General features: G+C 43.6%; 1 protein-coding gene across 2 annotated transcripts in view; it reads right to left on the bottom strand.

Moving 5' to 3' along the window:
* FRMD4A (FERM domain containing 4A) overlaps positions 1-24,020 on the bottom strand; it is a 338,674-nt gene that overhangs the window by 185,894 nt on the left and 128,760 nt on the right. For both annotated transcript variants that reach the window (XM_065870946.1, XM_065870947.1), the window contains exon 2: positions 13,210-13,275. In XM_065870946.1, the coding sequence (XP_065727018.1) occupies positions 13,210-13,275 (66 nt within the window). The remainder of the gene's footprint in view (positions 1-13,209; positions 13,276-24,020) is intronic.

Raw genomic sequence — 24,020 nt, forward strand, 5'->3', positions numbered from 1 at the left:
GGGTAAGGTAGGGGAGGGGGGGCAAAGAAGGGGATACCGCTAGGCAACCAGAGCCTGGACCCCAACTGCCTGGGAGCTGGCTTCCCCTCCTCGCCCTGTGGCCGGCTGAGCTGTCTGCTCCTGGAGCTGTGTGCGCGTGTATGTTGGGATGCGTGTCTGGGTGGGGTCCCTGGATGATCGCATCAATCTGCCGTATCCTGACCCTCCTCTGTCACAGCCCCGCCAGGAGACTGGGATTCTCCTTTGTTGTCAAGCACAGCAGAGTTCACCAACTTTTCCAGAAAGGTCCTTGATGCAGAAGGGAGGAGGTACAGGTCCCTCCCTCTTCTTGCCAAAGGGGGAAACTCGTTAGCTGCTTGTGGCTCCCAAGGGTATACTTTAAGGACTATTTCTTATTTCTCCAAGCCACTAAATGAGTTTTTGATTCCATGTAGAGTGACCATTCGTACCATTATGTTCGCCACCTCTAATCTATACTTTAACATCTATTTGCTTCACCATGTGCCTTTAAGATGTTACATATTATCAGCCACCCCCAGGGGCTGGAAAGACATCTGTCTGGCTCATTTGGGGGAGTGCCCAGCTTTGCAGCGAGAAGCTTGATAAATGGTGACGGTGATCACGGTGACGTCTGAGGTCAGCCCAGAGCAGTGCTGCTTGACTCCCTCTCTGGCTCGTTTTATGAGGTGGGCTGGTGGCCTGGGAGGTCCCGGACAGAAGGTTCATCACACCCTGGGCCCTCGGTCTGCTCCCAGATTCTGCACAGGGCTTCCCACCACTGGCTGAGACTGTACCTCCTGGTGACTTCAGACCAGACAGGAGCAGATGGCCGAGGCAGCTCACGCTTCAGCAGATGGGCCAGCGAGTGGAGCAGACCACCCTTCTCGGTGGAGAAGATACAGAATCAACTCTGTATATTTCTTTTCTTGGCAAAGTGTGTTCTGGGGGAATTCCTGGCTTCCTTGGTAGAGAACAATCCTTTGTATTTTTACAGAAGAACGTGATAAACCACGGAAGTAGCTGAGGATGGGGGGGTGAGCGTATATGCCTGTGTATGTGGGTATGTGTGCACATGCAGACAACCCAGGGCTGTTCACTTATTCCATGCAGCACTAACAGAGCTCCAGGTTTTCTAAAAAAGTCATATCCAGCTTGTATTTTTTAAGCCCATTATAGGTAAGAATATTTACTTTGCCTTCAGTGCTGCTTTATTCAGAGCTCATATTAACTTACTTAACCTTTAAGCCAGTACCACTAGCATCTTTGTCAGGCAGAGAAAAGTGATGACAAGGCAGGAATTATTTAATCTGCTGCTGCCTAAGTGTCTTCCACACCTGATACCCTCAGGCTTCAACACGATGCAGAAACTCTTCGTCATGTGTCAAATCTGTACATCTTCACTATATCGATTAGAAACTGAGTTCAAACAGACGAAATGACCCAGGGAAGCCTGTCTTCAGTTCTTGACCTGAGATGAGGTTTTAAGTCTTTAATTCCGGTAATTTATGAAGCTGGTGTTGGGGCCAACACGGCAGCCACATTATACACGAACTACCTCACATCTCAGATATTTATCGTATATACTTCTTACTTGTGCAGTGAAAGAGAACAGGCTGAAACATCAGAGGATCAATGTTCCAGCTGCATATACTACTCTGTGACCTTGAGCAAGTTAATCGACCTTTCTGAATTTCTGTTTCCTCACCTGAGTTAGCATCTTCTTTACACAGTTAATGTGGAGATTAAATGAGATACGCTCCAGAGAAACTCTACTGTGAAGAACTGTCAAGTGCCATCATTATTGTGGAGGACATCCAGTAGGAAATCTGGATAACCTTAAGTCTATTAGGGTCATAATTTTTGCTCTTACTTAAATGATCTACTCTTAATCCTTCAAAGATTGCTGAAAAACTGGAGAAATGGGGAGGAGTCAAGATGGTGGTGTGGGAAGACATGGAGTTCAGGTCTCCCTACAACTAGGGCACCTGCCAAACGCTGGCGGGGGAACCTCGACACCCAAGGAGATGGGAGGAAGCCCCAAGCGAACCTGCTGGACATGCGGGGACTGAGCGGGGAGGAGAAGTGGAGGCCGGACAGGACCAGAGCCCCTGAGGGGTGGTTGAGATGGGGGACGGGTCCCAAGCCTGGAAACACCCTCAGGGGCTCAGATCTGGGGAGAGTGTACCCAGCGTATCCCCTACCCAATCGGCCGGGGAAGTCTGCCTGGCTCTCGGGCCAGGTCCTAGGCCCTCAGTGGTCCCCTCTGGGCTGCAATGGTCCTGGGGGCATAGGCAGGAGGCCGGGGAAGAACAGGAGGGGCAGGTGGGAGGGGCCTTCCAGGAGAGGAGCAGAGGGCGTTTGCCCCACCCACTCAGGCCGGGGAAGACTGCTGGGCTCCCAGGCTGGGTGCCCTGCCTTCCAACCCTGCCCCCCCACAGGCCACATGGGACCTGGGGACATAGGAGGGAGGTGGGGGTGGGGGGGTGGAGGAGAGCAGGAGAGGCAGGTGGGAGGGGCCCTCCAGGACAGGAGGAGGGGGAGAGGAGTGGAGGGCCTTTCCTGCCCTCTGAGACCAGAGGCGGGAGGCAAGCCTGGGTCCCTTCTGGTCCGTTGAGCCTAAGTTCCACCCTCCACACCCGCCCAGGGCCTTTTCCAGTCCTGTGGGTTGTAAGCATAGGCCCCACCCACCACCCCTGCTTAGGCCCCGCCCTCCACAGCCAAGGTCTTTTCCACCTTTTTTTTTTTAACTATTATGGTTCTGTTTTACCTTCCGGTTGTTGATTCTTATATTCTTTCTAACATATCTGTTAGTTTCCTAGTCTAATTTTATTTTCTACTTTGTTATTGTTCTCTTTTTTTTTTCTTTTTTTTTTTTGCTGCCCTCTGTGGCTGGCGGGATCATGGTTCACGAGCCAGGGGTCAGGCCAAAGCTCCTGCGGTAGGAGCTCTGAGTCCGAACCACTGGACTAACAGAGAACCTCAGACCCCAGGAAATATTCTTCGGAGTGAGGTCTCCCGGAGGTCCTCATCTTGGCACCAAGACCCAGCTCTACCCAACAGCTTACAAACTCCAGTGTTGGAAGCCTCAGGCCAAACAACCAGTAAGACAGGAACACAATCCCACTCATCAAAAAAAAAAAAAAAAAAAAAAAGGAGACAGCAAAAAAATATGTCAGATGAAGGAGCAATGTAAAATCCTACAAGACCAAATAAATGAAGAGGAAATAGGCAATCTACCTGAAAAAGAATTTAGAGTAATGATAGTAAAGATGATCCAGAATCTCAGAAACAGAATGGAGGCACGGATTGAGAAAATACAAGAAATGTTTAACAAATATATAGAAGAACTAAAGAACAAACAAACAGAGATGAACAACAAAATAACTGAAATGAGAAATATACTAGAAGGAATCAATAACAGAATAACTGAGGCAGAAGAACAAATAAGTGAGCTGGAAGACAAAATGGTGGAAATAACTACCAAGGAACAGAATAAAGAAAAAAGAATGAAAAGAATTGAAGACAATCTCACAGACATCTGAGACAACACTAAACGTACCAACATTCGAATTATATGGGTCCCAGAAGAAGAAGAGAAAAAGAAAGGGTCTGAGAAAATATTTGAAGAGACTATAGTGGAAAACTTCCCTAACATGGGAAAGGAAATAGTCACCCAAGTCCAGGAAAAACAGAGAGTCCCATACAGGGTAAACCCTAGGAGAAACACACGAAGACACATATTAATCAAACTAATAAAAATTAAATTCAAAGAAAAAATATTAAAAGCAGCAAGAGAAAAACAAAAAATAACGTACAAAGGAATCCCCATAAGGTTATCAGCTGACTTTTCAGCAGAAAGTCTGCAGACCAGAAGGGAGCAGCAGGATACACTTAAAGTGATGAAAGAGAAAAACCTACAACCAACATTACTCTAGCCAGCAAGGAACTCACTCAGATTCGATGGAGAAATCAAAAGCTTTACCGACAAGCAAAAGCTAAGAGAATTCAGCACCACCAAACCAGCTTTACAGCAAACGCTAAAGACACTTCTTTAGGTGGGAAACACAAGAGAAGAAAACCCACAAAAACAAACCAAAAACAATTAAGAAAATGGTAATAGGAACATACATAGCAATAATAACCTTGAATGTAAATGGATTAAATGCCCTAACCAAAAGACACAGCCTGGCTGAATGGATACAAAAACAAGACCCATATATATGCTGTCTACAAGAGACCCACTTCAGACCTAGGAAAACATAGAGTCTGAAAGTGAGGGGATGGAAAAAGATATTCCATGCAAATGGAAATCAAAAGAAAGCTGGAGTAGCAATACTCATATCAGATAAAATAGACTTTAAAATAAAGACTGTTACAAGAGACAAGGAAGGACACTACATAATGATCAAGAGATCAATCCAAGAAGATATAATAATTATAAATGTTTACGCATGCAACGTAGGAGCACCTCAATACATAAGGCAAATGCTAACAACCATGAAAGAGGAAATCAACAGTAACACAATAATATAGTAGGGGAATTTAACATGCCACTTTCACCAATGGACAGATCATCCAAACAGAAAATAAATAAGGAAACACAAGCTTTAAATGACACAACAGACCAAACAGTTTTAATTGACATTTATAGAACATTCCACCCGAAAGTGGAAGAATGCACTTTCTTCTCAAGTGCACGTGGAACATTCTCCAGGACAGATCACATCTTGGGTCACAAATCAAGCCTTGGAAAATTTAAGAAAATTGAAATTGTATCAAGCATCTTTTCTGACCACAATGCTATGAGACTGGAAATCAATTACAGGAGAAAACCTGTAAAAAACACAAATACATGGAGGCTAAACAGCGTGCTACTAAATAACCAAGAGATCACTGAAGAAATCAAAGAAGAAATAAAAAGTACACAGAAACAAGTGACAACGAAAACATGATGACCCAAAACCTATGGGACACAGCAAAAGCAGTTCTAAGAGGGAAGTCTATAGCAATTCAATCTCACCTCAAGAAACAAGAACTATCTCAAATAAACAATCTAACCCTACACCTAAAGCAACTAGAGAAAGAAGAATAAAGAAAACCCAAAATCAGTAGAAGGAAAGAAATCATAAAGATCAGAGCAGATATAAATGAAATAGAAACAAAGAAAACCATAGCAAAGATCAATAAAACTAAAAGCTGGTTCTTTGAGAAGATAAACAAAATTGATAAACCCTTAGCCAGACTCATCAAAAAAAAAAGGGAGAGGACGCAAATCAATAAAATTAGAAATGAAAAGGAGAAATCACAACTGACACCGCAGAAATACAAAGGATTATAAGAAACTACTACAAACAACTATATGTCAATAAAATGGACAACCACGAAGAAATGGACAAATTCTTGGATACGTACACTTTTCTAAGACTGAATCAGGAAGAATTAGAAAATATAAACAGACCTATCACAGGTAATGAAATTGAAACTGCAATTAAAAATCTTCCAACAAACAAAAGTCCAGGACCAGATGGCTTCACAGGCGAATACTATCAAACATTTAGTGAAGAGCTAACACCAATCCTTCTCAAACTCTTCCAAAAAACTGCAGAGGGAGAAACACTCCTAAATTCATTCTATGAAGTCACCATCACCCTGATACCAAAATCAGAAAAAGATATCACAAAAAAAGAAAATTATAGACCAATATCACTGATGAACATAGATGCAAAAATCCTGAACAAAAAATACTAGCAAACAGAATCCAACAGCACATTAAAAGGATCATACACCATGATCAAGTGGGATTTATCCCAGGGACGCAAGGATTCGTCAATATACGCAAATCAATCAATGTGATACACCACATTAACAAATTAAGGAATAAAAACCATATGATCATCTCAATAAGTGCAGAAAAAGCTTTTGACAAAATTCAACAATCATTTATGATAAAAACTCTCCAGAAAATGGGCATAAAGGGAAACTACCTCAACATAATAAAGGCCATATATGACAAACCCACAGCCAACATCATACTCGATGGTGAAAAACTGAAAGCATTTCCACTAAGATCAGGAACAAGACAAGGATGTCCACTCTCACCACTCTTATTCAACATACTTTTGGAAGTCCTAGCCACAGCAATCAGAGAAGAAAAAGAAATAAAGGAATCCAAATCGGAAAAGAAGAAGTAAAAATTTCACTGTTTGCAGATGGCATTATACTATATATAGAAAATCCTAAAGATGCTACCAGAAAACTACTAGAACTAAACAATGAACTCGGTAAGGTTGCAGGATACAAAATTAATGCACAGAAATCTCTGGCATTCCTATATACTAACAACGAAAAATCAGAAAGAGAAATTACGGAAACAATCCCCCTTACCATCGCAACAAAAAGAATAAAATACCTAGGAATAAACCTACCAAAGGAGGCGAAAGACTTGTACTCAGAAAACTATAAAACACTGATCAAAGAAATCAAAGATGATACAAACAGAGGGAGAGATATACCATGTTCTTGGATTGGAAGAATCAATATTGTGACAATGACTATACTACCCAAAGCAATCTACAGATTCAATGCAATCCCTATCAAACTACCAGTGGCATTCTTCACAGAATTAGAACAAAAAATTTTACAATTTTTATGGAAACCCAAAAGACCCCGAATAGCCAAAGCAATCTTGAGAAAGAAAAATGGAGCTGGAGGAATCAGGATCCCCGACTTCAAACTGCACTACAAAGCTACAGTAATCAAGACAGTAAGGTACTGGCACAAAAACAGAAATATTGATCAATGGAACAGGATAGAAAGCCCAGAGATAAACCCACACACATATGGCCACCTAATTTACGACAAAGGAGGCAAGACCATACAATGGAGAAAAGAGCCTCTTCAATAAGTGGTGCTGGGAAAACTGGACAGCTACATGTAAAAGAATGAAATTAGAACACTCCCTAACACCATACACACAAAAAAACTCAAAATGGATTAAAGACCTAAATGTAAGACCAGACACTATAAAACTCTTAGAGGAAAACATAGGAAAAACAATCTTTGACATAAGCCACAGTAAGATCTTTTATGACCCACCTCCTAGAGTAATGAAAATAAAAATAAACAAATAGGACCTTAAAAGGTGAACAAATGAAACTTAAAAGCTTTTGCACAGCAAAGGAAACCATAAACAAGACGAAAAGACAACCCTCAGAATGGGGGAAAATATTTGCAAATGAAACAATGGACAAAGGATTAATCTCCAAAATATACAAAGAGCTCATGGAGCTCAATATCAAAAAAACAAATAATCCAATTAAAAAATAGGTGGAAGAGCTAAATAGAAATTTCACTAAAGAAGACATACAGATGGCCAAGAGGCACATGAAAAGATGCTCAACATCACTAACTATAAGAGAAATGTAAATCAAAACTACAATGTGGTATCACCTCACACCGGTCAGAACGGCCATTATCAAAAAATCTAGAAACAATAAATGCTGGAGAGGGTGTGGAGAAAAGGGAACCCTCCTGCACTGTCAGTGGGAATGTAAATTGATACAACCACTATGGAGAACAGTATGGAGGTTCCTTAAAAAACTAAAAATAGAACTACCATACGACCCAGCAATCCCACTACTGGACATACACCCTGAGAAAACCATAATTCAAAAAGAGACATACACCACAATGTTCATTGCAGCACTATTTACAATAGCCAGGACATGGAACCAACCTGAATATCCATTGACAGATGAATGGATAAAGATGTGGCACATATATACAATGGAATATTACTCAGCCATGAAAAGGAACGAAATTGAGTTATTTGTAGTGAGGTGGATGGAAGTAAGTCAGAAAGAAAAACAAATACCGTATGCTAATGCATATGTATGGAATCCTAAAAAACCAAAAATGGTACTGATGAACCTAATGTCAGGGCAGGAATAAAGACGAAGACACAGAGAATGGACTTGAGGACATGGAGAGGGGAAATGGTAAGCTGGAAAGAAGTGAGAGAGTGGCATGGACATATATACACTACCAAATGTAAAATAGATAGCTAGTGGGAAGTAGCTACACAGGGAGATCGGGTCGGTGCTTTGTGACCACCTAGAGGGTGGGATAGGGAGGGTGGGAGGGAGATGCAAGAGGGAGGGGATATGGGGACACATGTATGCATATGGTTGATTCACTTTGTTGTACAACAGAAACTAACACAGTATTGTGAAGCAATTATACTCCAATGAAGATCTATTTTAAAAAAAAAAAGATCGCTGTCCAACAGAAATATCATGGGAGCCCAATAGGAAATTGTAACGTTTTTAGTAGCCAAATGAAACAAGGAACAAGAAATAGGTGAGATTAATTTTAATTATGTATTTTCTTTCACCTCACCCCAAATATTCATTTCAACATGGAATCATCGATATGAAAATCATTAATAAGGTATTTTCCTTTTATTTAAAAAATATGAAGCTTCAAAATCTGGTGCATATTTCACACTCACAGCCCATCTTAATTGGGACTGGCCACATTTCAAGGGCTCCAATGTACTCTTCAGTGTAGCTTTAAATCTCTCCTGATGTTTCTGTCCCACTGGTTTTCTCAAGATTAGGGACACCATGTAACTTAGAACAATAGTTTAGCTACTCTCTTTAATACTCTTGAAAAACACTGACTTGTTGAAGTTTGTTCCATTTCTCAGAATCACAGGACACTTTGTTCCTCTATTTTAATGAGGTAGATAGTTATAAATGTGCTGCCAATGGCCACTTAGAGATGGGGTTAGAGAGACACGGTAATCCTAGGATCTGCCCCACATCACAGCTCCCACTGTGGCAGAGTTGCGGGGACGGAGAGGACTCTGATTTGCTCTGTCATCAAAGGGAAGAAATTCTGCCAACAGAGCATAATACCCACTCATCTAAAGTGCTGGGAAAGGGCTTTAAAAAACAGGTCTGTTTTTCTTGCACTGGCCTTTCTTCCTGGAGGACAGGATCTCATATAGTATCATAAGCCTCAAGAGACCCTAATAAGGAAGGACCACACCTCAGGCATTCCAATCTAGCGAAAATCTATTCTATTTTTAAAAAACCCAAGAGAAAGGGCCCAGAATCTTCCCATTTATGGCTTCCAGTTCTCCACCAACCGACCCTCATTGTCAGGAAATTCTTCTCCATCTTAATGCAATGACTCTTACTAAGGCTAAAGCACATTTCCCTTTCTTTGCTTCCAAAATGCTCCCTTAAACACCCATTCAGGTCAGAAAAAAAGTGAAGAAAGTCATTTTAAAGGAATAGCTGTATGCAGAGCAGACGTGAGAAGTTCAGTTTAATACAAAACATGCATGGCACCCTCTTGTCTGGTTATGGAAGCATCAAGAAGAGGTTGATTGAGAGACGTACACGATGGCGGCCTCTCTCATTCTGAGGCAGGCTTTTTCGAGTACACTTCTAATTGGTTGAAAGTTTTGGGCAACAGCGCAAACGCCATTGTCTCCGGGTTGGATGGGAGTGTGATGCAGCTGAACGAAGTCCAAACGGATGACCAAAGTTGAAGGCTTGACTTGTTACTGAATGACATCCTTGTGTCACAGCATCGTTCCAGCTGTCCTTAAGTGCAATTTAAGGACTTGGGGAGTTACATGGTAATGTCATGGTGTGGATTTCGGGATAAGCCTTTCAAATACTAAATTCCCGTACGTGCACTCCTGACCTTTGCTCTTTCCCCTGTACAGGTAATGTGGGATTTACTCAAGGTCAACAGGAATTTGGATGTGCAGATTCCACTACGTAATCTCAAACGGCTTTACAATAAGCCTTCGATGTTGGGATTATCGCCATTGTGCTCTGTCACCCAGAGAAGGGAAATGCTTCCATTCAGAGTGGCCAGGTCTGCACCGGTGCAGGAAACAATCTCTGTGGTTGTCTAGTTACAGCAGGTTCCTATTAGTTACCTATTTTCTATATAGCAGTGTGTGTATGTCAATCCCAATCTCCCAATTTATCCCTCCTCACCTCCCTTTCATCCTTGGTAACCATTTGTTTTCTACATCTGTAACATTTCTGTTTTGTAAATAAGTTCATTTGTACCATTTTTTTAGATTCCACATATAAGCAATGTCATATATTTGTCTTTCTCTGTCTGACTTACTTCACTCAGTGTGACAATCTCTAGGTCCATCCATGTCGCTGCAAATGGCATTATTTTGTTCTTTTTTATGGTCAAGTAGTATTCCATTGTATATATGCACCGCATCTTTTTTTTATCCATTCCTCCGTCGATGGACATTTAGGCTGCTTCCATGTTTTTTTTTTTTTTTTTTTTTTTTTTTGGTTCTCTGCAGAGCAATTGGTTCTATGGTCCTTTGGGGAGGTAATTCCACGGTATCTTAGGATTTGCCCATTCTTTCATTCCACAAGGATTTATTTAGTGACCTATGTGCCAGGCACTGGGCTGAGTGCTGGGGACACACAGTGACCATGACACAGACCCAGCCCTCAAATTGTTGGTGGCTCTGGGAAACGCTGAGAAGTAAACAGGCGATGGCAGTGAGTTGTGATGAGTTGTGACAGTAAGAGGGAAACCTCAGGGGGAAGGGTGACAGCTAATGTCACTGAGCAGGAACCCAGGGGCCTTCCCGGACAGACACCCCATGTCCTCCGCCTGCCTCTTGTTTATAGAAGAACTTTAGCCTCCTAGGCCTTCCCCAAGTCCCAAAGAGCAAATTTAATCAGAGAAGTGAGAAAATGCAAAAACAAAGCAAAACAGTCAAGCCAGAGAAAATAATAATCGTTTAGCCATTAAACAAAATCAAGGACTCAAGGGTCACAGATAATATTCTGAACCATATCCTTTGAGCTGTTTTGGAGGTACTAAGCCCCTCACCAGGTGGAAGAAGTTAAGTGCACGCTGAACACAGGCACACAGACCCCAGACGGGTTGGAGCCAGAAGGTTGATGATGTTGACTCCCGACTACCTCTCCACCAACCAATCAGAAGAATGTCCACGAGCTGATCACACACCCCACAACCCTCTTCCTCATCCTGTCTTTAAAAAGCGTTCCCTGAAAGCCGTTGGGAGTTCAGGCCTTTTGAATATTGCTGCCCAAACTCCTTGCTTGGTGCCTGCAGTAAATGCTGTACTTCCCTTCACCACGACTTGGTATCAGCAGTCAGCTTTACTGCATGCAGGAGAGTAGACCCAAGTCCGGTTTGGTAACAGTAAGACCCAGACCTGGGAGGGGCAGGGGGGCCGGGGAAAGCCTTGCGGGGGAAAGTGTCTTCTAAGCTGTGAACTGAAAGTTTAACAGAAACCATCCAGGGACAGAGGTGAGGGTATGGGAAGGAGTGTTCTAGGAAGAGGGAATAACATTTGAAGCATGTTCTAAAAAGGGATGGGAAGAATATGAACTTCTCTTGTTTAGCCTAATCCAACATTTTCTTGATGGTCAAGGGTCGAGGATGACCTTTCCAAAACTGCTGCACATCAGTAATTACATCTCTTTTCTGTGACTCGAGTCCACTTCAGACGCCCCCAATCATACTTTCCCAGGGCAGGCTGGCCGACGGATTGTCATTTCACTGCCACTTGAGGTCTTATTTCCTGTTTAAGAGGGCGGCTGCTTTCTAAGATTTGGTATAAAAAAAGCAACTAAAACACACCAGACCGCTCACCTCTAAGCATCTGAAGACGCTTCTTAACAACGTAAAGCTCCAAACGCTTTGTTAGTTAGTGACGCTGTGAACTGAAGAGACCTTGCTCACTTTGCAGTCCTGTCCACTGCCCCACCCTCCAAACCTCCAAATCCAAGAGGAAGTTTTAACTCTTAATACGAATGTGATCCTCTGAATCTAATCTAACAAGGACATAGTCCAAAATGTGAAAGAACCCTACACAGGTAGATAAATTAATCACAGCATTTACTTGTAATTGTGGAAAAATTGTAAAGAAACCTTCAATGGACCCAAATGGGTAAATGATTTGATACTAATGGAATATCCATTTCTGGAATTTATGCAGCTATTAACAAAGATGACAACTTACAGTAACTTGGAAAAGACTGACGAAAGACGTTAAGTGAAAAAAAATACAGAGAATTAGTCACACATTATGATTACAACCATGTAAGAAATACAAAGATGAAGAAAGCTGGAAAGAAATCTGCTAAAGTGAGAATAGTAGTCAAACTAGTATGCTATGGTTTTGAGCTTCTTCCCACGGTTTCTCTCTTCCCTACGCTGCATTTCTAATACCTTTATAATTGAAATCTTATTAAAAGTATTCACTCTTTAAGTTAGCAGTTTGAACATTTTCAAATCCCAGCAGCAAGTACAAGTAAGAGATCTGAGTGTCAGGGCATCACTTCAACCTCCTGATGTACTGTAGCTTCTTCAGGGTAAAATAGGAGGGAGGATAAGGGGCACTGCCCTGAGAATTTTTATAGACATTGGAGAATATCAGGCAAATAGAGTTAGAAAAGCTGGAAGCAAGCAACAGATTTAGAGTGAAGTCAAGTTCGGAAACTTTTTTCTTTAGGGCTTTGAGGAAAACAATGATACATAGTTTTTGAAGCTGAACAAAACCAGGGTCTATGATTCTAATTCCTACTCTGACTTCTCTGCCACTGATATGTTCTTAGTTTGGGGATAAATGGATTGATTTCCTGTGTGTTAACTGACGTATAGATGGTCAACAGCGATGGCAGTGATGACCTATGGGAGGGGATCGGGGGTTACTGAGCCCTTAGAGGGAAGACAGAGCCAGGAGATTGTTTTTCTTTCTTCACATCTATGAAGGCGTAACTTGAAAACAACGAACTGTTTTCTACCCCCTCTGAGCCAGGAAGATGACAAAATCAGTCTTAATTGTAGCAAGAGTTCTCTAGGTTATATTATAGTTAACTCCTTCCATGTAGAAAGATTAGTTAATGGCAGTTGTGGAATTTCCTTTTCTAGAGATTTGTAACAATAGGTTAGATCTACATCTGGCCTCGAATGCCTTAGGCGTGGTGCACAAAGAAACAGAATGAGCAAAAATAGCACTCACACTCACACACAAATACCACCGTGTGCCCCAGTCCTCACTCACAGATTTTAACAGAGGTTTTAAAACAGTTTATATTCTCACCCACCCTTCAGCTGAATCCAAGTCTGAACTACATCAGTCACAGAAGAGACTTAGAAAGTTGGCCAAAAGGCATTTACCTGTACTAGGAGTTCCAGCTTCCGGTCATCAAGAAGATGTACTTGACATCGACGGCCTTCCGTCATCTGAGAAAAAAGACAAATGATGGTCACCAAGAGTCTAGTGGCCTTTCACGGGTTAGAGGGTCCCCAATGCTGATGTCACCAGGCACGTTCCTCTGGGCAAAGCTTCCCCTGGGAGTTGGAGCCATATGAGGCCAAGATGCGGCAGGACTGCGTCATTCATTCATTCAACAATATTTATCGAGCATATTCTGTGTGCCAAGCACTATTCAGAGAGCTGGGTGCAGAGCAGCACACAAGACTAGGTCCCTGCCCTCATGGAGCTTACATTCTAACAGGGAGATGTAAGATAAATTAGCAAATGCGTATATACCATAATATCAGGTGGTGGTAAGTGTTCTTCATTCTTGAGTCATTCTTCCGTTCAATAATTTTATTACCGTGCATTAGGGACACAGTTCAGTAGCTGGTCTCTGCACCTCTCGCCTCATCCCCCTAACTGACGACCACCCCGCTGCCAGCTGCATTTGATTTCTGTGTTAATCATCCCCTCTCCTCATTTATGACTCTACTCCGTACAGAGCTTTCACTTATGTTACAGGAACCCTGGAGATAAGTGCTCACAGCTGAACTTGACCCCTGACCCTTGTACCTTTCACCACTAACATATCTGTGTAATAGGAAGAGCATCTTGGCAGGAACTGGAAGACCCAAGTCAAATCTTAGCCCCGCTGATTACTGGCTGCAGGACTTTGAACAAGCCTCTGTTCATCTCTGCACCCCTATCTCAGACACAAAAGCGAGTGGGCAGGCCCAATGCGGGTGCTGGTGAATGTTTAACAGTTGGCTTTCTGGAAGGAGAGAGTTTTACTTTGTAGCATTTGCTGGAGCCCTGGCATCACCCTCGAAGGAAATCCTCTGAAGAGCAAGCCTTCTGGTAGCTGTCACAGCTGGCCACCACTCTAACCAAAAGGTGTCTTGCCTCTCCAAGTATCTTCACCATCTCTGATTTCAAGCTACTGTCAGGATAACACTGAGTGTTTCTAACAGACAGATGTAACACATACCACCTGCAGATAGAATGCCACTGGGAGAGGGCATGCCCCTTCCCCATACCTTCCCTATGCATCTCTTCTACCTGGCTGTTCCTGAGTTTTGTCCTTTTATAATAAACCAGTAATCTAGTAAGTTAAAAACAAAACAAAACAAAAACCGATACACACTACCTCAAGAGTGTAGATGCTAGCAAAGGACAGTAAAATAATTAGGAAGCAGATTGATTTATGCAGTTATTATAGTATTTATTACCCTTGCTTTTAATATAATTTATTTAACTGTAAGTTTATATAATTTAGTGTTAGTAATGCCTATGTTTTACAAGCGGAGCACAAAATTCCTGAAAATATAACAATTGGTGCTCATGAGCTGCCCCAGTACAGCTGCCAGGACCAGAAGACCCAAGGACTCCTTTCGGTCCTTGGATTTTTATATGACTGTAGCCCCCACAGAAGCCACCTTCTTCTCCCCCAGCTACCAGCCACTTCACGCAGATCCAAAGGAAGGATGCACATGGGCTGATTCCGGCCCTGCCTCACTACATGGGCATCAGAGTCCCTTCCTGGAAGCGCCTTCTGCAGGAAACACGCAGAAGGTGGCCTCTTCTCTTGTTGCCCAACCCGGCTCATTCCCTGATCATCGGCACGTGCAAAGCTGCTGTGTACTCCTACGAGAGAATTCTTTCTCCTTCCCCTGAAGAAGGCAACGAAGTCATATTATTATTCACGCTTCCATCAAGTCATATTATCACTCACAGTGATTCATAAGAATATGATTCAGCCGTAAAAAAGAGGAAATCTTGTTACTGGTGACGACATGGATGGACTTGGAGGGCACTATGCTCGGTGAAATAAGTCAGACAGAAGAAGACAAATACTGTATGATCTCACTTATATGTGGAATCTAAAACAAACAAACAAACAAAACCAAAAAACCATGAGCCCCTAGATACAGAGAACACGCTGGTGGTTGCCAAAGACAGGGGATGGACATGGGGGGCGGGTGTGAATTGGGGAAGGCGGTCAAAAAGTACAAGCTTCCAGTTAAAATAAATAAGACTTGGGAATGTAGCTAACTATAATGAATAATACTGTGTCATATATTTGAGAGCTGCTAAGACAGCAGATATTAAAAGTTCTCGTCACAAGAAAAAAATTTTGTAACATATATGGGGACAGATGTTAGCTAGACTTACTGTGGTGATCATGTCACAATATATACAGATATCGAATAATTATGTTGCATGCCTTAATATAATCTTATAAGTCAACTATATCCCAATTTAAAAAAAGAAAACAACTTTTACAAAATAAATAAAAAACTTTGCTGGAAAAAAAAATCCATTGGCTTCATCTCAATCATTCACCCCTCTAAGTTCAAAGAAAACTACTATAATTATAAATTACACGAAAATATATGCTTCCATACCAAAATGTATAAATTATTCTTTTAGCAAAAAAGTGCACCCAGGGCTTCCCTGGTGGTGCAGTGGTTAAGAATCCGTCTGCCAATGCAGGCGACACGGGTTCGAGCCCTGGTCCAGGAAAATCCCACATGCCGCGGAGCAACTAAGCCCATGCGCCACAACTACTGAGCCTGCGCTCTAGAGCCCGCGAGCCACAACTACTGCAGCCCGCGTGCCACAACTACTGAAGCCCGAGCGCCTAGACCCCGTGCTCCGCAACAAGAGAAGCCCCCGCAATGAGAAGCCCGTGCACTGCAACGACGAGTAGCCCCCACTCACTGCAACTAAAGAAAGCCCACACGCAGCAAAGAAGACCCAACGCAGCCAAAAAAAAAAAAAAAGTGTACCCCAAATGTTCAAGTTTCAATAGGGCAGCTGACAGCAACTGCACAAGTACTCTGGATAACATTTTAGATATTCAGCACTTGAGTTCTCATTAGGAAGAACTCAAGATCAACAGAGAGGGAGTTCTAGAAAGGAGAGTGCTACAACCATCTGGCATATTATTTTGGAATTCCTTCAAAAACATTTATTAAGAATTTGAGAAAATTCTCTGAAGGGTGGGGACAATTTTAAGGAATTTTTAGAAAGCAATTCTGCTTGTCCTGTGTATATTTAAAGCACAAAGTTTTGAACTTCCTTTTACTGTAAAAGGTTAAGTGTATAAACATGTTCTTGAGTTACTTATTCACGTTCTAATAAGCTGTATAAAAACCAAGGAAAACTGGTATCCAAGACATTACTGTATCAAATAAAGTTCTAATCACAGTCATAAAGAAGAGGTAGCCTATCATTTTCTCAAAATATTTCCAAGCATGCAAAGTGTGACGTGACCCCGAGTTCATACCCATACCTAAAGGTGTATCGTGAGATTCTCATTTTCATCTGAAACATACAATTCCCATTCCCTTGATCTCACCTTATCGGCTTAGCAGTTTAAAGAAGTAGCTATGCATCCAGATGTTAAGATCTACCCAAGGAGCTTCCAATTCATTCTTCTCTTCAACGAAATCTCATTACTAAGCCCTGAGGAATTTATAAGCACACTCCCTATTCTAATAGGAAATTTACAAGCTGCCTCCCTTTTGGAAGGCAAACTGTCCCCGAGAAAAGTCAGCACAGAGAAGTGAGTCTAAACCGAGACTCAACTGTGAATCATCACGTCTTTGAAAGCACAACTTTCTTTTGACAGCACAGCTGTGGCTTTTTTTCTCAAAAGGGAGACCTGTCTATTGTTCTACACGGATGGGAGATCGGAGCAGCCTGTTCTCGTCATCAGTTCAGAAGAAGTTTGCCGTCCTGGGTGTGTACGGAGAAAGAGTGGCTGGACATCTGTAGCTCTGTCTGGCTTCCTGGCATCACCCTCAAAGGAAATGCTTTTGGAGAACAAGGCTTCTTGCAGATGTCAGCTGGCTACCGCTCCAGCCATAAATCGACTTGTTACGGTACAATCCCATACCAAGCAGAAGCCTGCCAAGTGCACTGTGACCCTCAAAGGATACACAGAAAAGTGTTATTTTGAAAGTGAGGTGTCCACCCCATTTATCCAACTTTGCTGTTAAGACACACACCGAATCACGAAAACTACATTTAAACATGGCAATGCATTTGTAACACGAGCTTAAGTGAACACAGTAGAATATGAGACGTGCACTATAAAGGCAGCCAATAAAATTGTCATGAACATGTACGGGAATGAAGAGGCAAAAATAAGACAGTTGATGTGCTAGGTTAATAGGCTTATGGGTGGTCCCCTATCCCCACCCCTACCCAAATATGACTTCACATCTTTTTTCTTTTTCAGTTAAAAAATGTAAAAAAGAAACTTAATCTAGAAATATGAAGGACACTTTGAGGTCAGCCATAGGAAATGGAGCTCAAGAAGCTTCCTTCTCAGAAAACTCTTCCTAGATTGCCTATATTTTAACATATCAAATCAAACTAATTAATTTACAAATGAGAATTATGATTGTCACAGATGTTAGAAATCTCAAGACCGAAAGTTTCACACCTTCTCTCCCTGCAGGAGGAATTCATGGGAGACCGACTGAGACCAGAAAGGATTCAGGGAGCACAGGATCTGAAAGGCGGGGACTACAAATACCTGTGTTCGAGGGCCTCCGTCTACCAGAGCCTAACATATTCTTGATGGCGGAAGGGGGTTCTGTCCAAGTATGACAGAGGAGTCCCCTCTGCAGGGCATCACCGAAAAACAAATAACTAACTACCTAACTAGCAATGACAAACTCCCCCAAAGGGAGATTCTGAAGAGCTTTACGTGGAGGGGTACAGGGTTCAGCATGTGAAAATATGTTTTATTAGGAATGTTTTCTCTTCAAATTCAGAACTAAGTAAACCCCATTCCAATATGCTTCTTGTTATCACCTTTTTCTCTACACATCACCCCCTCCTCTCTCTCCCTCTTTGAGTCACTTCTTGGATGTCCCCTCTCCCCTTTTTCTTGCCCCTTGTCAAATGTGTTATCTACTATGGTATATACATGAAGTGGAAGTACTCTGAAGAAATAACCCTAGTTCCCCTGTTCATAATATTTTCAGAGAAAACTAATGCAATTGTGCAAATGACAACAGGGTAACAGATAATAAACTTAGAAAAACATACGACTTCAAAAAATAAAAACTGAAGCCCATTCAATTAATGCATGTTACCATAATATTTCCTGAGACTAATTTATACTGGAACTGTTATCACTAAGACACTGGGGGCTGAGGTGAGGGTAGGGAGGGAAGGAGAGCCCGGTTCCTAGTTACCACGTGCCTACTTGTTCATAGCTCTGCACAAGCTACCAAGCTGTGATTCAGATTCACTTTAGAGACAATACCTCATGGACAATAAAATAAGAAATATTAAAGACTCATTTGAATTGCACAAAACCAAGAATTCACATTTCCAAAACACACTTTGGAGAGTTGTCAGTACTCCCCCAAACAACCCGAAATCCGACCCTTTAAAACGTTATCATCAAAGAGAAAATTCCGATTTCTGAAGTGTCCAAGCCAAGGCCCAGACCTAGAGACGTTAAGTCTTAGAGCACGTCCTGTGAGCACGGTCCATGAAGCCACGGAGCGTCCCGAGGATGCCAGAAGTATGACAGCAGCACCTCACAATCTGCCCTCTGACGCAGGCCATTCTGTGGCTCGGAAGGAAATTCCAGAGACATGACTACAAGTTCCCAGGGAAAATCACTGTTGGGCCTTCTGCTGTTTGGGTCACCTCAATGTGTCACATCCCTCTCTCCACTTCAGTTTCCTCTGCAGGTAAATGAGGACCCAAGGACTCACCTAAGTACCAGAAAGTCACAGGATACCAGAATCGCAGTAATTGTGAAGCTGTCACATCCAGGAGACGAATAAAGGCAACACATTCACAGTGGCCTCAAGAAAGTCAACCCCACAGTAAATGACTACACAGATAGAAAGGATTTCAGGCAAATTAAAAGTTGTTAAAAGTATTCACCCATCTGCCGCTCACACCTAACCTGTACCGTGGACATACCAGATATAATAAGTTGTTATAATGTATATTTCAAACATTATAATAAAAGTGCATGAGGGTCAACAGGGAGGGGATATGGGGATATATGGATATATATAGCTGATTCACTTTGTTATACAGCAGAAACTAACACACCGTTGTAAAGCAATTCTACTCCAATAAAGATGTTAAAAAAAAAAGTGCATGAGGGGCCTCTGCTTATAACCTTTAAAAAAGTTAAAGGTATATTGTCCATTTTTACTATGGTTTTTCCCTCTGTCTGATTTATCTCAAGCTTATTACCTTTTTTTGTCTCTAAGTGACATCATATTAAAATAAAGATGCTCATGGAAAGAAAGGAGATATCAAGCATTAGACAGCAGAAGTCTGATTCAGAGAGAATGACTCGGTCCCAGCTTTGCTCCATGACCTCTGGCAAGTTGTTTCACCTCTGTCTTTATTAGGAGTCTCCTGGGTTCAGAAGGACACACACAGGCATGTTCTTGAGGTTCTCGGCGGCTGAATACAGTCAGAAATGATAAAACCCAGATGAAAGTGATTAAATGCGTGGCCCTATTATAAACAAATTTACATGGCCATGGAACGTAATATAAGAACTGAAGGGACTTCTCTGGTGGCGCAGTGGATAAGGCTCCGTGCTCCCAATGCAGGGGGCCCGGGTTTGATCCCAGGTTAGGGAACTAGATCCCACGTGCATGCTGCGACTAAGAGTTTGCATGCCACAACTAAGGAGCCCGTGAGCCACAACTAAGGAGCCCGCCTGCTGCAAATGAGACCTGGCACAAGCAAATAAATAACTAAATGAATAAATATTAAAAAAAAAAAAGAATGGAAACAGCCTTGCATTCTTCAAAGCCTGACCCTCTGCAAGTGTGCACTTGATGAGGTCATGAGTGCGGCCAGTGTTTCACTGGAGGATCTTTGGAAAGCAGACTGTGGTGGCTGCTGCCCGGGTCTCTCTGCCTCCAGTGAAAGGAAACTGGGTTTTCTCTGGTGACACAAGAAGAGGAGTCGTGGTGTTGTGTGGGTACTAAGGGCTTGGGGACAGCAGAGGGCCGTGTGGGCAGGTGTGTCACAGGGATGATCAAATCTGACTCCATATCGGATCTGTCTCTTTTTCTTTAAGCTTCGTATCCTATTGTTTTCCCTGAAAGTTAATCACTGAAGGAATGTTGCCTACAGCCTGCAGTGCACAGGATACCCCATTCTCAAGGCTCTGACCTTTAAAGGTATAACTTTTCCATTCATAAGAGATAAAAAGTTACAGAACAGAAAATAACATGCCTTTTTTTCCAAATCCATTAATCGCATTATTTTTTGAATTTTATTTTATTTTTTTATATAGCAGGTTCTTATTAGTTATCTATTTTATATATATTTGTGTATACATGTCGATCCCAATCGCTCAGTTCATCCCACCACCCCCCGTCCCCCGCCCCGCTTTCCCCCCTGGTGTCCATACGTTTGTTCTCTACATCTGTGTCTCTATTTCTGCCCTGCAAACCGGTTCATCTGTACCATTTTTCTAGGTTCCACATATATGCGTTAATATACGATATTTGTTTTTCTCTTTCTGACTTACTTCACTCTGTATGACAGTCTCTAGATCCATCCACGTCTCTACAAATGACCCAACTTCGTTCCTTTTTATGGCTGAGTAATATTCCATTGTATATATTACCACACCTTCTTTATCCATTCGTCTGTCGATGGGCATTTAGGTTGCTTCCATGCCCTGGCTATTGTAAATAGTGCTGCTGTCAACATTGGGGGGCATGTGTCTTTTTGAATGATGGTTTTCTCTCGGTATATGCCCAGGAGTGGGATTGCTGGGTCATAATAACATTTGTCTTGTTGGAGGTTTATAGGAACACTGTGACCAGACCTATGGGGACAGCTGTAAGAATAAAGGATTCCGACAACAAGAAGTCTGCAACAACCAACCACACCCTTTCCCCTTTTAGTATAAAAGAAGCCTGAATTCTAACCTGGGCAAAGCTGCTTCTTTGGGACACAAGTGCACCATCTTCTCGACCTGATGGCTTTCTGAATAAAGCCGCTATCCATTGCCCCAACAACGCATCTCTTGACTTACTGGCCTGTCATGCAGCAAGCTTGGACCCGGTAACAGGTGGACCGTTTTAGTCCCTGCCTCTGCCACCCTGCAGACCACTGCTGTGTGTGATCAAGCCACAAGTCCTACTGGACCATCATTTCAATCCTCTCCAGATGGGACTGCAGGGGAGAGGGTAAAAAAACATTAATAATTGGTCTGTGGGCCTAAAGTTGAGAAGAAAGGGATAGACTCAGATAGGTCGGAGGAGAGGACAGCTAGGGAGCTCCACTGATGGGCTCGTGTGACCCCAGTGGAGAGAAACTCCTACCCAGAGCTCCTCTGTGGGATGTGGGGAAGAGGGGACTCTTTTCCCCTTCCAACAAGACACCGTAATCTGAGGACAAGCTATAGACATGGAGTCGGACAGGCGCGTCTCAGATACAGGAGGTCAAGGCCCAAGTGGGGAATTTCAGCCCAGGGCCAGAGTGTGACAGATGATGGCTCTCCCCCATCTGAGAGCCAACCCTCTGATTAAATGGTCAGGAGGAAAGGGACACCACGAGAGCCACATGCAGGGGCCCTGGTTATGCACCACGGACACCACCTTGGCGACCACAGAGCAGAGAAGCCACTGCAGTTCAGTTAACAGAAGTTAACGGAAGTTAACGGAAGTACAGGTGAGGCCTCCAGCCCCTGGAAAGCAGCAGAGCTTTCTGAATTACATTCTGACCATCTGGACACTGAAAGAACCATAACCTGATTGTCCTTCCTCCTGCCACCGCCAGAGCATCTTCCGAAGACAGGATTTTCTTGACCACCATTTTGAGTATATTAGCAAGATCTCAATCCATTATTCTACCCAAAATACACATATTAACCCAGATTTACAGCACATCTACAGGCTTTTGCTTTCTACCCAGGCCTAGGGTCCCACAAAGCTTTGGTTCTGCAACCAGAAGAACTAAAGTCTCTGAAGATCCAAGGAGACTCCATGCTACTTGACGTTCCATTATTATCGTTATTACTATTTGGAGAGGGATGGGCAAAGGGAATAGAGCTTTCTCATAGGTGAAGGGGAGTTCGGAGTTTCGACCAGTGAGGGAGTCTCAGGAAGCCTGGATAGAGCCCGGCCGGAAACAGAAGGTGGGAGTGTCTAGCCAGCAGAACCCTGAGCAGATCTGGACGGAAGGCCTCAGGGAATAACGGCCTGGGAGGAGACTCCTGACATGGTTATAAAACATCCCTCGTTGACTAGCACTGTGGCTACCATTTGTGAGAGATGAGTATCTGAACGCTGGATAACGAGCCCTCTGAGATCTGGCCTCACCTCACCACATCTGTTTTTTTCAAATACTCTCCTTCCCCAGGCTCCGTCCCTGCAATTCCAAGACCAGTCCAAGTCCAGGACTCACCTGCCCTGGACTTCTAAGTTCTGTTTCCCTGAGGGCCACCCTTACCTCAGGGCCTGGCCCATGCTGTCTCTTTTGCCTGGAAACACTTTCTCTTCCTTCATGTATACAAAGGACCATCCCTGCCTGCCTGCAACAGGCCACCACCAAGCCAGGGGCTGGAGACACAGCAGTGACCAAAGGAAGCACCATCTTGATTCTCAGAGGTCACTGGCTTGAGGGGAAGATGGACATGACTTTCACTCATTCTTGCAGACTCAGCTGTGCTGATACACATGCCTTCTCCTCCCCCCACCCCTGGCCGGCAGCTACAATGCCAGGCCTGTAGCCTTCCCTCCTGTTGTCCCCAGGTCACTGCACCAGGGTTTACAGAGGATGGGAGGAGGGCTCTGGGGCCTGACCACCTGGGTTTGTGTCTTGTCCCAGCTTCACTGGGTGTAATCCCCCACAAGCACTTTGCCAATTTGTGCCTCACTCCCCAGTCTATGAAATGGAGACCATCATCGTGCCAACCTCGTGGGGCTGCTGAAAGGAATAACTAAGTTAACACACATAGAGTGTGCGTGACACGGAGTAGGCTCAATATCACCTTTAGAAGTCTCTAGTCAGGGGGCTTCCCTGGTGGCACAGTGGTTGAGAATCCACCTGCCAATGCAGGGGACACGGGTTCAAGCCCTGGTCGGGGAAGATCCCACATGCTGTGGAGCAACTAAGCCCATGCGCCTCAACTACTCAGCCTGCGCTCTAGAGCCCGCGAGCCACAACTACTGAACCTGCGTGCTGCAACCACTGAAGCCCGCACCTCCTAGAGCCAATGCACCACAACTACTGAGCCCACCTGCTGCAACTACTGAAGCCCGCGTGCCTAGAGCCCGTGCTCCGCAACAAGAGAAGCCACCGCAATGAGAAGCCTGTACACCGCAACAAGGAGTAGCCCCTGCTCACCGCAACTAGAGAAAGCCTGTGCGCAGCAACAAAGATCCAACACAGCCAAAAAAGAATAAAAAAAGTCTCTAGTCAGGGAAGGTGACGCTCCCCTGAGCAGCAGTGTCAGGAAGATGAGAGACTACGTGTCCTGCCCTGCAGGGTGGAACCCGGTTTGCATCAGTTGCTGCCACTCCCCCACCTCCACACCTGCAGGACGGCCTGGGTGAGGCTGCAGCTTTCGGCCACTCATGCCAGGCTGTCTGCCGCTGTGGCCGGATGGGAGAGGACAATGGCCTGGGCGGGCAACATCTGGGTGGCTGTCCCCAGAGCTGAGCAAGTACCAGGTCTTCACAGAGCAGAGTCCACGGGGCCGTGGCCC

Source organism: Phocoena phocoena, chromosome 2 (genome assembly GCF_963924675.1).
Source record: "Phocoena phocoena chromosome 2, mPhoPho1.1, whole genome shotgun sequence".
Taxonomy (NCBI): Eukaryota; Metazoa; Chordata; class Mammalia; order Artiodactyla; family Phocoenidae; genus Phocoena; species Phocoena phocoena.